This window comes from Vigna angularis, chromosome 3, assembly GCF_016808095.1.
Source record: "Vigna angularis cultivar LongXiaoDou No.4 chromosome 3, ASM1680809v1, whole genome shotgun sequence".
Taxonomy (NCBI): domain Eukaryota; kingdom Viridiplantae; phylum Streptophyta; class Magnoliopsida; order Fabales; family Fabaceae; genus Vigna; species Vigna angularis.
Genome location: NC_068972.1, coordinates 15,361,819 through 15,378,715, shown reverse-complemented (window position 1 = coordinate 15,378,715; position 16,897 = coordinate 15,361,819). Strand labels below are relative to the sequence as shown.

The 16,897-nt window shown below is 29.5% G+C and overlaps 1 protein-coding gene across 1 annotated transcript; it reads left to right on the top strand.

The window, feature by feature from the left end:
- Positions 1–5,929: 5,929 nt before the first annotated feature.
- LOC108326631 (DEAD-box ATP-dependent RNA helicase 16) lies at positions 5,930–13,564 on the top strand. The gene is made up of 15 exons (XM_017560235.2): positions 5,930–6,280; positions 6,364–6,522; positions 6,621–6,710; positions 6,844–6,972; positions 7,208–7,308; positions 8,127–8,241; positions 8,675–8,806; positions 10,725–10,790; positions 10,990–11,169; positions 11,335–11,430; positions 11,584–11,721; positions 12,506–12,588; positions 12,693–12,730; positions 12,849–13,057; positions 13,268–13,564. The coding sequence occupies exons 1-15, from the start codon at positions 6,107–6,109 to the stop codon at positions 13,370–13,372; spliced, it is 1,815 nt and encodes a 604-aa protein (XP_017415724.1). The 5' UTR covers positions 5,930–6,106; the 3' UTR covers positions 13,373–13,564.
- The last annotated feature ends 3,333 nt before the right edge of the window (positions 13,565–16,897 follow it).

Sequence of the window (16,897 nt, the reverse complement as noted above, 5' to 3'; positions counted from 1 at the left end):
ACAACATTTACTAATAATTTTTTTCTTTAATAATTAACGACAATTTTTTCTTTCAATAATTACTAATAGTTTTTATCAATAAATATTATCAATTATATTTTTATAGATGAGTTTTAATTTATCGAAAAAAATGTTATTGACATATTTTTGACATTTTTAACAAATTTTGATGGATAATAATACTTAGTTTTTTGGTTGTAAATATAAAAATAATATTATTAACAAAAAAATCTTTATATAATTTTTTATACAATATAGGTTGTTAAATCTAAAAACCCATAAAAAGTCTTTATATTTTATTTAACTATATCATTAAATATAATATAAAATCACTTATTTCAATATAGAAGAAATAAAATATAATTTATTGTTTATGTTCAAAACCTCCATAGATTTAGTTTTCAAATAATGCAACAAAACCAAATTAAATCAACACAAAAATTAGAGTAGTCAAAATGGGATACAACCCTCGAGCCAACTCGGCCCACCACGGGTTTGAGCCGGGTTAAGTTAGAAACAATTGTATTTTTTTTATGTAGGTCAGATTTCAACCCGACTCATTTAAACCCGGCTTATGCGTGTTGAACCCGTGGTGAGCCGGGTTGGCCCACCAACCCACCTACCTAATTTTATTTTATTAAATTTTAATTTTATAAAAAAATATTTATTATTTTGTTTTTGCTTGAAAAAATTATTTAAGTTCCTTATTTTCAAAATTAATTAAACACTTGGGAGTGAAATTTGTTTAGATTTGTATTATAAAAAGTTTGTAATTTTTTTTTATTTAAAAAAAATTGTAATTAAGTGAGCCAACCCGTTTACCCACCAACCCATGGTGGGTCGAGTTGGGTTCGAATTTTTCTGACTCGCTAATAAATGAGCCGGGTTGGATTGGCTCACTAAGTGACCAACCTGTAATGGCCGGATCGAGTCGAGCTGGGTGACCCGTTTTAACAGCTCTAACAAAAATAAAGACTAAATTAAACACATGTGGAATAGTAAAAAATATTGGACCTTCATAAATTTTTCATCTATTTTCATAGATGTGGAAATAGTTTAATTTTGAATTATATAATTTAAAAATATATTTTAAACTGTGTAATTTAAAATTAAAAAAAATATATTTTAAATTGTATACTTACTTTTTAAAAGAATATTTTTTAAATTATATAATTCAAAATTTATTTTCATATTAAAAAATATATTACAAATGTGTAATTCAAAAATATTTTTTGAATTGTATAACACGGAAATACATTTTAAATCTTCAATCAAGAATATATTTTTAAATCACATAACTCATAATTAATTGATTAGATATATACTTACTTTATTCTTCATTAGTTATATTTAGTTTTTCTTTTTTTATTTTTTTTTATTTTTTCTTCTTATAGATTTACCTTCGTGAAACCAAAAACTTGTAAGGGGTACTTAAATATAACTTTAAATAGAGTAAGTTATTATTTTCTTGTAAATATATGAGATGCTTATGTTGTGTTGCGTGTAGTTAGAATTATACATACATGTAATTTGATAGGGAAAGATGAATATGAGTTAGTAAGGTAATATTGATGTTTGTAGTTATTGAATTAGGTTTTATAATATGAGTTAGTAAGGTAATATTGATGTTTTTAAAGTTATTGAATTAGGTTTTATAAAAGTACGCTAAAATGCTCCTAACTTTTCTTTAAATAGGTGAGGAAGTTTTCAAAGAAGATATGACAATTGGTAAGTGAAGTTCACTAAATTATCAATTGTCATTAAATGTTTTGATCATGTTTGGAGGTTAATAAGTTTAGGATATATAAATATGAAATCTTTCATTATTTTTAGATTTTTTTTTCTTTTCTTGACATTGTGGTTGCTAGAGAAAAATCCACTCAATTTTATTTATTTTGATTAAATATTATTAAAAAACCAAGTAGAAAACATGATCATGTTTTATTTCATAAATACAAGCTTCTTTTTAAGATCGTGTAAAACGTAAATGTTTATTCCCTCAAATAATGTAACACCTTGTTGTTTTTATTTTGTTTGATAAGTGAAAGTCTTAATTAGACAATACAAATACAATTATTAATTCTTCTCAATTATTTTATATATTTGCTTGTGTTTGCAAAGAATATCTTCTTCTCATACAAAAATTCTCAAATGCTTATATCAAAGATCTCTTAGGAGACACGCTTAAAGGTGTTCCATACTAATAAACATCCTAACACACTTTTTTGTCAAACCTTGAAAGACTATTTTTTTATGTATGGTTTCCAACTTAAGTTTAGCTAGTCATGCCATTTTTTAGGAACTTGAGAAGAATACAAGTATTTAATGGTGCTAAAAGCGCATTTAATGCATTCGTTCATTTAAATGTAGGCAAACACAATAAGAATAAGACATCTCTAAACATCACAATGAGAAAAAATAGTAATGCAACAACCATTTTCCCAACTTAATATTGAAAGAAATCCTTCAATTTGAAGAAATGTAGAGAAGTGATTATAAGTGTAAAAATGTTATCGCTTTCTTCACAAGATGTATAAATAGAAAATTAGTAGAGTGATTAAACTTTATACATGTTGAAGACACTCACCCTCTTTAATAGGCAACCCTTGTAATCTTTGTGATAACATCTTCATCTTTAACTAGGAGTGACTACTGTCTAAGTAATTCTCAGTATTAATCAAAAGTGATTGCATTCCACAAAATACTCGTATTAGTTAAAAGGGTTGTGTTTCAAAGAATACTCACTGTATTAGTTAGGAATTGTTGTTTTTCAAATAATACTCTAAGTCTTAGACAAAAGTGGTTGTCTCTCAAATAATACTTTGTGCATTAGTCATGAGGAACTGCATTCCAAATAATACTTTGTTAGTCGGGAACAGTTGGGTTTCAAAGAATACTTGTGTCTTAGTTAGGAGTGGTTATGTTTTAAATAGTACTCAATCTTAACTAAGAGAGATTACGATCCAAATCATACTCAACTTTAGCCAAGAGTGGTTGAGGTATAAATAATACCTATTTGTATCTTGTACCAGTAGTTTAGGTAATGAAACTTAATTTGTTGATGAAACTTAATTTGTTGATTGAGAACAAGGTGTAATATTTTTTAATAGGCGAACTAATGTAAAAACATAGTTTAAATGTTTCTTATTTCTTATCTCCTTAAATTGCATAGTATTTAATTGTAACTAATCTTAGAAAGAGACTTTTGTGAAAACAATTTTTATAAATTTTTTAGAACAATCCATTTATCAATCTTAATGTTGGGTTTGACTTTACTCATTTGACACAATTTCTTAAGAAAATCACTTGATAGTGCATTTATCAAGTAAAATCACTCACTAATTGCACATCATCAGACATGACTACAAGAAAATTGGGATATACCTGGAGATAGTTACATATGGATTTGAATCCGTAGGTAAATTAGTTTTTATATACAAATTTTACCTATGAATATGGAAATTTGAGTTACATATGAATTTTTCGTAGGTAATGTAAAAAAAAAAATCCTACTAATTTTCTAAAAGTGAAATCTGTTATGTAATTTTGGCACGTTAGTTCCCTGATCTTCTTCGATCAACCTTACTTTCTCTTTCTCTCTCTCTCTCGTGCTCACCGTTATCACCTGAGGTTGACTCACAAGGAAGAAAAAGTTCGTTCTTCTTGCGCTCACTCACTCTTTGTTCTTTTGGAGTTCGTTCATTCTTCATTCATTTGGTAAGTAGTCTTTTGTGTTGATCCCTAAATTCCTAAAACCCTAAATCTCTCTTCTTTGTTTCGATTGACAAAAAACGAGTTGTCATGTGATTTGCGTTTCATGTGTGAAAAACTTTATTACATTGATATGAGATTTTGATTCGGGCGAGAGTATTGCTTTTAGGAAAGATTGAGATTATTATTAAGGTATGTTTCGTTGTTTAAGTGTTTTTTAGTGGTATATGCTTAGTTGCAAAGTAAAATCGTTCATTTGTTTAAAACTCTTTATAAGAATAAAAGGAAGAGGTTGAAATGGGTTTGAAATCAAACCTTTGAAAAAAAAAGTGATTTGTTGTTTGTTTTACCACTTTGTTTATTAAAGAAAAAAATAATGCTTGGATGGTATAAAACTAATATATTATTTTATAAGATCAACATTTATGTGTCACCTCAAGATAGCTCTTTGCTCAGTCTATAACTATGGGATAATGGTTGGTGGTTGATGCTACTGGGTGTGTAATTTGCAGGCAAATAAATCAAAACCTTAAAATCATATTCACCTTTCCAAGCATTTTAAATATTAGCATTATTTATACTGCAATCAAAATAAATAATAATATTTATATGTATATATTAATTAACAACGAGTTATAAATTATGTACAAAACCATATCATAATATTTTCACTAATTCTACCTGAAGTAGTCCTTTTTTGCAAATAGATTTAAAAAAAATTATTTGTCAATTCTTATTGAACTCATATCGAAATTAAAAAGAAAAAGAAAATACTCTGATACTTTTTGTACCCTTAACAATCCAACAATGGATTTGTGTCACCTTATCAATGTTGCCACCTCTAATGTTGACAATTTTAGATCCCACATCAAAAGCAAAGAAAAACAAAAATAAATAATCTAAAAGGTAACCAATTCAAAATTAGACAAACGTATTTAATCCAACTCTGATACCAAATATAAAACTATTATACGAAAAAAGAAATAAGGATTAACCTCCCATCGTTAAAATGTCACAAAAATTCTTTAATTTGTTTTTCAATTTCGAATCCTTACTTCCATAAACTTTAATAATACAATGTAAAGGAAAACATATTTCATGACTCAAACATATAACACTATGAAATTTATGGAAATATGTCCATCGCAAAATAAATACTCTTTGTTACAAATTTTATAGAATTTAAGTATTATCCAACAATTTTAAAAGTTGATGGAGTAAATAAACTATATTAATAAAAATAATTGATTTAACTTGAATATTTTATATTAATATTCTATACATCTAAATTTTTTTCAATAAATATATGTTTCCACGCTTGTAATCTAATAAAATAATTCTCTTAAATTATAACTAACAAACCATCGTATCTTTTACTTCAAATATCTATTTATCTTATTTATTCTTTTAATTATTTTAAATTCTATATCTTACATAAGGAACCCGAGATTTTCAAAAGTCAATTACACAATTTTAAATTTTAACCATATGCGTGATTATGCAATCACATAATCTTAATAGTCATTTTTATTTTTCTTTATTTCCATTTTTATTATATTGTTTAGAGATTAATAAAAGAAACAAATTATTCATCTCATCTGTATCTTTTCCTTATTATTTTCTATAGTGATGAATCATTAATAAAATCTAACATAACAATAATATTGTTAACCAAAAGTACTATTTATATATTTTTAAATATTTAGTTTGTTAAATCCCATAGGAAATATAATCTCAAACCATCTATAAAAATTCGAAAAAGATAAAAATATAATTTACAGTTTTTTTAAACAAGTCAGAAGGATTTAATTTCTAAATAATATAACCAAGCCAGAGGCCAAATCAAAACACAAGAAAAAAAAACTATGGATTAAGACAATTTCTTTTTGTACCTCTATGCTTTCAATCTACAATCTTACAAATTCGTTTATTTTAGATTTTATAATTTAAAATATAAATTTTGGATTTTAAAATATATAATCTTAAATATTTTTTTATAATTTAAAATATATATTTTATACTTTAGAATATATAACTTAAAATAAAAATTTTATGTTTATATTTTAAAATATATAACTTAAAATATAAAAATTATATTCAGAATCATACAATCTGAAATATAAAAATTGATGAGATGTTGGAAGAAATTACCTTAAATTAAACACATGTGAAACGGTCCAATAAATTGGGCCGGATAACAAATTGCATCACCCATGTCCGATGGGCATTACCTTGGAGTTTGAATGCTTTCAAGCGTGTGTTGAAGACCTAAACAAAAGGCAGTTGCAGGTGTTGTGCAAAACTCAAACCACGGGCGTTCAAACTTTGGTCTCCGCCACAGCATCGATTTCTGACCAATTATTAATCTCAAACTTCGGACGGTGGCGGATTCCTTATGGCGGAAACCAAGTTGAAAGAAACCGTTCACGAAGAACAAGAAAAAGAAGAAGAAGCAGATAACCAAAGCTTCGAAGAACTCGGCTTGGACGCTCGCCTCCTTCGCGCCTTACAAAAGAAAGAGATAGAGAAACCCACTCCAATTCAGGCCGTCGCGATTCCACTAATTCTGGTTACCTTTCTTTCTAGCTTCACCTTTCGCCATTCACCATTCAACTTCACTTGAACCTAAACTTGTTTACTCACTGTTTCTAGGAAGGTAAGGACGTGGTTGCACGCGCCAAAACAGGTTCCGGAAAGACCTTAGCGTATCTTCTCCCGTTGCTTCAGAAACTGTTTATCGTTAGTGCTGATCGGAAGAAGCTAGCGCCCAATGCTTTTGTTCTTGTCCCTACTCGCGAATTGTGTCAACAGGTGTGCCAATTTGTTTCGATTTCTATCATACTTTTTTAAAAAGAAAAAAAAACTGTATAACTTAATTTGGTGTTATTTCTTTCTTTCCATTATTTCAGGTGTATGCGGAAGTGTTGTCGCTGGTTGAGTTATGCAGAGTTCAACTGAAAGTTGTGCAGCTGAATAGCAACATGCTTGCTAATGACTTGGTTGGTTATATCTTCTAAAATATCTTTCCTTCGTTTAGGAAGGAAGTTAGTTTCTTCATCTGCTACGCTTTTTATGTTTACAATTTGTTTTAGAATGTGCTTTGCTGTAATTGTCTCTGAATTGGGTTTGTAGAGGGCAGCATTGGCCGGACCTCCTGATATTTTGATCTCCACTCCTGCTTGCGTAGCGAAGTGTTTGTCCGGTGGCATACTTAAGGCGGCATCCATTAACGAATCCCTTGAAACTCTTGTTCTTGATGAGGTGAAACCAGATGCAGTGAATTGTTTGTTTTAAGTTGATTTACATTCACGGAGCATTTGAAACTGTGTTAATGACGCACTGGGTATCCAACATATTGTTGGGCTTGCTGGTTTTCATTGATTTCCTGTTTTCACGCTATGGTTAATGATTAAAGTTATTAACATTTCCAAGAAGCTGATGACGATCTTTGCTTAGTATTTTGTGACATGATCAATGTTCCAAATAATGTTTTCAGGCCGATCTTCTTCTATCATATGGGTATGAAAATGATATAAAAGCTTTTACACCTCATGTTCCCAGAAGTTGCCAGTGTCTTCTTATGTCTGCAACATCAAGGTGTGCTATTTATGGTGTTGCTTCCACTAATAATATTTTTCACGTTTCCTGTCATTTTCACATCCCTCTCTTTACATGTATGTGGGCATATATAAGGTGTAATTAGTTCTCACTAACAAGTTTCAGTCACTTTTTACCCTATCAATAGTTTTACATAAAATGTTCTTTTCATTAGCCTGGTCATTGAATTATATCATTATATCATTATATCAGTTCACTCTAATATGAGTTATACTTACTTTTGCACCAACAATAGCTTTTCATAAATTATTTTAAATTGATTTGGCCATTGGATTATTACGTCTTATTACCTACATTATTTGTGTCAAATTTTGTAAAGTTTGCTCAACGATGAGTTCTTTAGATTCATATATTTTAAAATACTTATTACATCAATTTTGGTGTGTATAAATGAGATATGAAATACATTTTGATTAATCTAAAATTGTTGCGCATATTCATATGATGGGAATAAGATTAGCTAGTAAAAATTTATTCAATAGTGTGAGTTTAGCTTGCATGAGTGCGAATAGCTTCATTTTTGTTCCCTATGCAAGGATGTGCTTGCTTGTTGTATCTTCGTCATGAAACTGAAAACAAACATGTTAATTTTTCTAGTGTATTTGTAGATTATATTGTATGTTACCTATAGGCTGACTGAAATACTATTCCTGTGAAATTTTAATGGTAAAGTGTTTTCCTGTGTATGCTCATTCACCATTTCATGACATTAATGACATTATTTTAGGGTTAGTCTTAGATAATTTGTTTGATATCTCATCTAGTGCATTGATTTGTTTTAAACGTACTGTCTGCAGTGCGGATGTTGACAAACTAAAGAAGTTGATTCTGCACAACCCATTTATTTTGACTTTGCCTGAAGTGGGAAATAATAAGGATGAGATCATTCCTAAAAGTGTTCAGCAGTTTTGGGTAATGTATTTCTACCTTTCTTTTTTATCATGTGAACTTAATTGCAGTTAAGTTAATTCTTCGTTCTATCTTCACAAATATTGCATAATTTCTTTCTATGGAGAAGGGGGGTATACCATTTTTCTCTGTTTGGGATCTTTCTTCATTTATGTTGGAAGGAAATGAACCATTCTAGCAAGGAAAATTTTAATTTGGAGTGAGAAGGATTTAACACTTTAAAACTAAAAATGTCGTTTGATTCAGTGTTCCCAAGAATATTTCAAGTTTGTTTTATGAATTTAAATCTCTGTTATGTTTCTACCTAGAGCATGTTTGAAAGCTATGAACTTGCACAATAGATTTTAGATTTTTTTTTTTATTTATGGCTGTATCTTTCTCATTTTTCTATGGAACTGATCAGTTTTTAACTTTTTTCATTAAATATTTGTGTCAGATCTCATGTTCTACCAGTGACAAGTTACTTTACATCCTTGCTGTGTTGAAGTTGGGGTTGGTCCAAAAGAAAGTCCTTATATTTACAAATACCATAGACATGAGTTTCAGATTGAAACTATTCTTGGAAAAGGTATGTGTCTGATATATAACTATAACTATTCGTAAACATTCACTTATTGGTGTTCAACTTTAGGTACCTGTTAATATGTATGACATTTCGTGTGGACTGATGCATTGTCATCACTTCAAGCCCATAGGACTCTTGCCTAAAGTTTTGTGGTAGAAGTAAAACCAAACCATTCATGATCCTTCATTTAATAGCTTAAGCTTTTGCATTTTGGGTAGTTTCTTGATAGAGTGCATATTTTCAATGGACTCTATCAAAACTCTGATATAAACCTATCAAAATATGAGAGAACTCCTGGGAAAACCTGCCAAATCCTGCAACAATATACTTGGCAATACGAGAGAATATGTGAGTCAAGGAGAAAGGAAATGTGAGTCAAGGAGTCTTATTAAGAGCTTAGTAAACTGAGTGGTTAGAAAGTATAAAGAAACATTGTATGAGTGTTGAAGTTCAAATATGAATTTATGGTAACAAAGTGGAGAAAGAATTATCAGATAAATCACCTATAAAGCCAATGCTTCTTCTTTAGAATTCATTCAAAAATATAAATATAACTCAAAACTAGGGTTATCATTTTTCTATGAAACTCACTGTGAATAGTTACACTAGTAACTCTTTAGGGCCCGCCAAGGTCTTATTTGATATCTAAATAGGCCAGATTGTCTCTTTGTTGTGGCAAATGGTATACCATAATGTATATACTATGGAAACTAATCGCATAAACTGTGTTATCTCTTCATTAGGACAAACAATATCAATAGGACAAAGCACATTTAGCTCTCGGCCTTCATTTCTCAATTTTTAGAGCAAACAATGACCTGTAACCACCCATAATGAAAACGCAATCAAATATACTATGAGAAGTAAAATTACACCAGTCTATCAAGACTATATTCTATCTCAAGTCTTTCATCGTTCGAATCAATACTTGCTTAAATTGTACATGAAGTGATCACCACTACTGTTCTGAAATATAAAATTTCATAGTACAAGAGGAAATTAAATGATAGAATTTTTAAAACATGGAAATCAGCATAAAAAGATAATAAACACTTTTTATGCAAATCATTAGCTTGGAATACTCATTAAAGTTGTCACCAAGTAGTTTAGCTATTACAAAGGACTAGTCTGGTCTCTATCAATGCATTCAGGAGGAGCTAATGGAGTAATTTCCTTAATCTGAGCATCAACAATTTAATTTTAAGATTCCAGAAATCTATTCCAAAACCCATAATAATGGGTAATATAGATTTACCAAACCTCCAATTTACAGGCCTGGAGTTTTAAAAGAATCCATATAAAGCCTAGGATTTAACTTTCTACTGCTCAGTACAACAACCGTTACCCATTCATGCCATAAAACAAAATCCCAAAACAAATTCGTTGTTGGTTTACCTCAAACAATTTCATACGCGTAAGTTCCTTAGAATGACATTTCTCCTTTAAAGTTTCAACTCAAAACAACAATTGTTAACCTTTACTTCTCGTGGATTCAAAGGATTTGAGATTAGAATGTAAGAAAATGAAGGGGAAAAAATTTGATGAAAGAAGATGCAAAAGCAAAGTTGATTGCTTCCTCACTTTCTCCTCCATGAACACTTGCTACCACTGTTGGATGTGTGTATTTCTCCTCCACATCTGCTTATTCCTGTAAAAATAAGCTCTTCTATTTTTCTTTACTTTTGTTCTAATATATTGTTCCCCAAGTTAAACATGTGAATTTTTGCTATTTTTGTTTATGTCAATTTTCATACTGTATCAATTCATTGGATAATCCCCCACTCCCCCTTCAATATATCTTTCTGAAAAGTTTGGATTATGTTTTGAATCAACGATGGGTTTAAAACATCTATACTGGCAATGTGATTATTTTGTTGCCACTATTCCTTACTCTCACATTTCCCCTTTTTTGTCCTTGTAGTTTGGGATCAGATCTGCTGTTTTAAATCCTGAGTTGCCTCAGAATTCCCGTCTCCATATTCTGGAGGTAGGCAATGTTATTCAATTCCGTCTTTTATTTGGGCAATAGCTGCTAAGAGCTTTCTACTTAACCTGGTGCTTCAGAATTCCTGCCAACAAAGCTCGAGGAGTTCATGTTTTCTTGAGAAGTTATTTTTATTAACAATTCATTATGATTTATGGATCTTCATTTTCTCACACGATGTTTACAAATCTGTTTTTATCAGGAATTCAATGCGGGCCTATTTGATTATCTAATTGCAACAGATCTTAGTCAGTCAAAGGAAAAGGATGAAGTGTCTAAGGAAAGTAATGTTGTATCACGGAAGTCTAGAAAACGTGCTAAAGTAAAATTAGATTCTGAATTTGGAGTTGTAAGGGGAGTTGACTTTAAAAATGTATTCACGGTATGCAAGTTCTCTCTGTATCTCTCGCTGATGTTGACATTTTTCAAATTGTTCTGCATATCCTATTGTTAGCAAGCATTGAGTACTATGTTACTTGATAAATTGCATCTTGTTTACATCCTTGTTAAAATCAATTAGTTAATGCTTTCTCTCGTTGATGAAAAGGTTATAAACTTTGAAATGCCTCAAAATGTTGAGGGATATGTTCATCGAATTGGACGAACAGGAAGAGCATACAATTCTGGTACTTCTGTCTCTCTGGTGAGTTCCTGGGACAAAAGTCAACTTTTTTTCTTTCTAAAGTGTATTCTTAGTTGCATTTTTCCTCTCTTGTCCGTTGGGTATTCCATGGAGATCCCAAATGGCACCAATCTGCATATTAGTGTGATTTAGATATTGGTTTTTTCATCTCAGGTTTCTCCGGATGAGATGGATACTTTAGAAGAAATAAGATCTTTTGTTGGAGATGACGAAAACAAAGGCACAAGTTCTATTGCCGAGTTTCCCCTTCTCACCAAGAATGCCGTTGAATCTCTACGGTATAGAGCTGAGGTGATTTATTATCTTTACCCTTGTCTAGCGGAAAGAAAGAGGCGCATGTGTGCCTGTACTTCCATCCTGTTTTCTTATTTTGTTGAGTTAAATTTGTATAGTTTATATTACTTATAGTTTTATCTTATTAATTGGCATGCATTGGTGAGTGATTGCTTGTGTTGTGGGTAACAGCTAAAATGAATATCCATACATGCGTGATGGAGTGATTTGTTTGTGGGTAGCAGTTGAAATATTTTGAATAGAAGTTTATCCCAGCTGTTTTATAGATTATTGAAAGTTAACAAATGTAGTTTGATTGGAGACGATTTTTTGGTAGTGAGAGCTTTCATCTGCGTTAAGGGTAATTTGTGTACACAAAACTGGGTATTTGTCATTATTCATTGTTGAAGATGAAAAGCTAAAAAAATTCTATTGATCCATCAACCTAAGAGCTTTTTTGCTTGACTAGTATACTTTGCCTTTTGTATTTGGTTGTGAACTTGAAATTCCGCTTGATAAAAAAATTATCTTATGTGCGTCAATATTTTAAAAGCTTTTGACCACCCAAACGTCAAGCATTTTCTTTGCGCTTATCTTGTCATTCATGTCGCAGTTAAACTTGAGTGTATGGACCTGCATGTTGCGCATTCTCGTATGTTTTTCTTTTGAATGGATAGCGTATAGAATATATCTTGCTATGCGCCTTCTCTTTTTACCTGATTAAGTGGATATGCTATGCACGAGTATATCTGATCTAACCAGCTGCTTTTTCAACTGATGGGATGTTGACTTTCTCTTGCAGGATGTTGCCAAGAGTGTAACCAGAATTGCAGTCCGAGAATCACGAGCCCAGGATTTGAGGAATGAAATTTTGAACTCTGAAAAGTGAGTACTTGGTATATCATTTGGTGTATTATTGAAAACTTTAACTATGATCTTAAGTTTATTCACGTTCTAATTTATTGCTGCGTACCTGTGTTTTTTTGAAGGTTGAAAGCCCATTTTGAGACTAATCCAAGAGACCTAGGTAATGTAATTGGTTGATATTATGGTTAAATATGTCATTGACACATTTATTATGGATAAGGCTTTCTTGCTGTTAATATTGAAGTTGAATTTAAAATATCGAAATCATATTTGAGCAGATCTACTGAAGCACGACAAAGTTTTGAGCAAGAATGCTCCACCTCCGCACCTGCGTGATGTGCCTGACTACCTATTAGACAAACAAACGAAAGAGGCAAGGGAAATGGTCAAACTTGCGAGGGATGCAATGGGAAATAATAATCGCCGCAAAGGATCCAAGAGAAAATTAAGAAAAGATGGAGACCCTCTGAAGGCTATCTCCGCTCTGGTATGATCAACCTTTTATCATCATTTTGACCTCACTTTTACGCCATTTCTGAATCTTTAACTGTGAAACAAAGATGGACAAAACACTTGTGAATGCATATAAAATATGAATACAATGTTGCACTGATCAGAAGATAATACTGAATAGTGTCTTTACTTGTTACATTCTTTTAGATTATTCTGTATTCTGACTTTTATACTTTTTTGTCAGGCATCAAAAAGACCGCGCAAAAAGAAGACTGATCAGAAGACTGGTGGAAGCGATGGCAACGATGGCAGTGATAGACATAAACGCAAAAAGAACAAGGGTTTATGATTGATTTACCCTTTTCAAAGCCTTATAACAGGCTCAATTTTGTTGTAATTTAGTTCCAAATATCCTAAATCAAAAATAGTAAAAAGTATTAGAATTGTTATTCCCTTTATACCGTGTAGGATCTAAAGCTAGTAATTCTTGTTACAAAATCAAGTTTTGCTTATTGAAACCATAATTTCGCATTCGTTTGTATCTCTTGTCTTGCATGTGGCAGTGCTAGTTCATATGGTACCCTACAATGTCTTTCCTTTCCATTCCAAGAACGTCACTGGAGTTACTTGTGGCCAATTCAGTTTTAATTTTAACACGTCAAAATGTGTTTTTGGTCATTCTCTATTTTGGTTCTGGTAAGTTGTATTTTTTTCTTTCTAAAATTCTTATTTATAAAATGACCGCAGGTAGTCAATATATCTATCTAGCTTTTTGTGGAAGTCCCAATTGTATTTTATTCATTGACCACATCTTTGAAAAAATGGCATGAACTGAAAGCGAATATATCTATAGATGAAGACACAGGTATTTTGAGATGATTACATTATTATAAGAGATCAATTTTTTTATTGACTTCTAATTTCATTAATGATTTAAATGCTATAAAAATTTTACAATTAAGTTTTTTCAATAAAACAGTTTTTTTTATGATCGTGTTTTAAAAGTAAAAAAGAATTACTATATATAATGATTTGTTATTACATGATAATGTATGTCTTTTATTTAATTAGTCAGTGGGTAGACTTTTACTCTTTAAAATATTCTTAAAAGGTTATAAAAGGAGTATCTATTTTTTATCAAGTTAATATTGTACTTTTAGGGTATGAGTGTTCATACCATCATTAATGTTCATTTAACTGAGATACTGTATAAATGTTGCTAGCAAAATATTGAAGATGAAATTTTGATGATGTCCAAATTAAGTTAAGAGAAATCAAGATTCAAGATCTTCTGAAGACTTATAGTGTAATAAAAAGCTTTTGTAATAAATATAATTTAGTGTCTAGGACTTAGGTTCTTAGTGGTTTTGATTCCATGTATCTTTGAATTATTAAATTTATGTTTAGAGTAAAAAACACACTGTATTAATCAATTAAATCTAATATTAATCGATTAATCATAAAACTTGAAAACTCAAACTATCTCTGGAATAATAGATTAAACTCAAATTTGACAGATTGAGTTTTTTAGCCGTCGCATCTCATTTTAATCTATTAGTTAATTGATTAAAAGCGTCAAATGACAGAAAACGAAGAATGAAAGAGTTTTTGCTTGAGTCTATAAATAGACTCTCTTTTTTCTTCAACAACAACTCTTCCCTTGTGCTCTAGAACTTAGAAACTCTTGAGAATTGTGTGCTCTTGTTCGGCTAAAGAAACTCTTCTCTATGGTGCTGTAGTGCTGTTACGGTGACAAAGGAATAACACTTTTACAAATTGTTTGTGTGTCATTGTAATTTGTAATTGTTTTGTGAGTAGTGAATTGTTTCTCTTGTTTTGAGATAAGCGACTAGATGTAGGATTGGTAAGATCCGAACCAGGATAAAATCATCTGGGTAAATTTCTCTCAACCTTACTCAACCAGGATTGAGGTACACGTTCTTATTAAAACCAATTCACTTCCTTTTGGTTTTTTATCCCACGCTAACCATTTCGCTGCAGCCGCTCTGTAATGTTTTTATTTTTGTAATTGAATGTAATTTATCCTTTTATATTGTTTACAATAAGAATAAGTTATGTAGTACAAAACCCTTTATTATTATAAAGAACAAGATTTAGACACCATATGATGGAAAAAGTTTATAATATTTTGTTTTGTTTCTTATTTTTAGTCTTAGAAAAATTCGCCTGGTTTTGATTATTATACTTTTTCCGTTAATATTTGAATTATTATTTTTAAATATCATCGTTAAATAATATTGTCGTGTAATTTTTAATAATATAATACGGTAAACCAATAAGTTGAGTATAAATAGTTAACTTATGAAATTGTAACACTCCCAAATTTAAACTAATAATTGTATTAACTTCAAAACTAACAAATGTATTTTTAACCTTATCAAATGAATTTATTTTTTAATTTTTACAAAACTTATATACATACAATATACATATCAAACTATTTCAAAATTAATAAAATTATTTTAATATATAATAGTAAAATCATTATTTACTATTTAGATACTTTAATATGTAATAGTAAAATAATCATTTACTATTTACATATTTAAATATTTATTTATGGTATTTCACATCTTATTCCAATTACAAAAATTATATTTCTTATTACATACCTAAATATGAAATTTTAGAGCGAATAATATTATCTAAAGAACATGTTTTAAAAGTTTGAATTCGATCTAATGTTTAACGAAGTTGGAATCAAATTGTCTAAAGTAACTCGAAACAGGAAATAGTGATGTTAGTTCAATTACCAGAATTATTTTTCTAACTATAGACCTTTAAATAAAAATCTCAACGGTCAAAATAAAGTATTATATCTTTAAAACTTTTGATAAAATTTTCATCTCCATCAAACGGTTAATGAAACTGAAATAAGATTTTGTCAAGACAACTCAAAATTAGACCATATGTGAAGACCTAACTTTTACACTAAAATGCGAAAATTATTTCTCTTAATATAAATCTTCAATTGTAAATCTAAAGTGAATAACTGTAATTCAATAATACTCTAAAAATTACAGTATAATCTAATAGTTCATAATGTTGTGACGAGAATTTTACTAAGACAACTTAGAAATAGGAACTAATTAGTATCTCAAAATTATCTTTTATATATATATATATATATATATATATATTTATTTATTTAAACTTTTTTTTTAATTTATCAACTTACTTATAAAAACATAATTAAATAGAAAAACTTAAATATAGATAAAAGAGTGAGTATTATAATTATACATAAAATAATATTTTTCTTAATATTATACATTAGATAAGACTTTTTTTAATGAAAATATTATACATAAAATCTGGATGTTGAAGAAATAATCCTTCTACTATCAAATTGGACTGCAAATAGTAAAAGTTTTAGAATACTGGTGGATCATGTGCATGATGTAACAATAATATGTATATATTTTTAGTCAGTTATGCTTTTACAAGAGAGACTCTTAGGTTTTGATACTTCTTTTATTAATTTTAGTTCATGAACAAACTTACCAATTTTAACTACTATAACTCATTCATCCAACCTTTTAATCATCTGGCAAATTATAATTTAAACACCAAATTACTCAATATAATGCAAACATTATAAATTTGGTTTTTACAAATTACAAAATACTAAGAAGGATTCAAAATAAAAAGAGATTCATAAATATTGCAACATTTTCATTTCAAAATACATAAATTTTATTTTCCAAACCTTTCATGTATTTTCTAAAAGCAAACAATGCAATCCTTAACTTTGCACAACTTTGCACGAACAAGAATCTTAATTTAATTCACAAACAAATAATCATCTATAAATCAAATCGAAACTAAAAGCAAATATATTTTCTTTATATTA

Bases quoted from the DNA above. Each gene is read 5' to 3' on its own strand.
- LOC108326631 (XM_017560235.2), top strand. From the start codon at position 6,107: ATGGCGGAAACCAAGTTGAAAGAAACCGTTCACGAAGAACAAGAAAAA. The intron at 8,807-10,724 runs GTATGTGTCTGA...TTGTCCTTGTAG, and splicing joins TGAAACTATTCTTGGAAAAG to TTTGGGATCAGATCTGCTGT. The intron at 11,722-12,505 runs GTGATTTATTAT...TTTCTCTTGCAG, and splicing joins CTCTACGGTATAGAGCTGAG to GATGTTGCCAAGAGTGTAAC.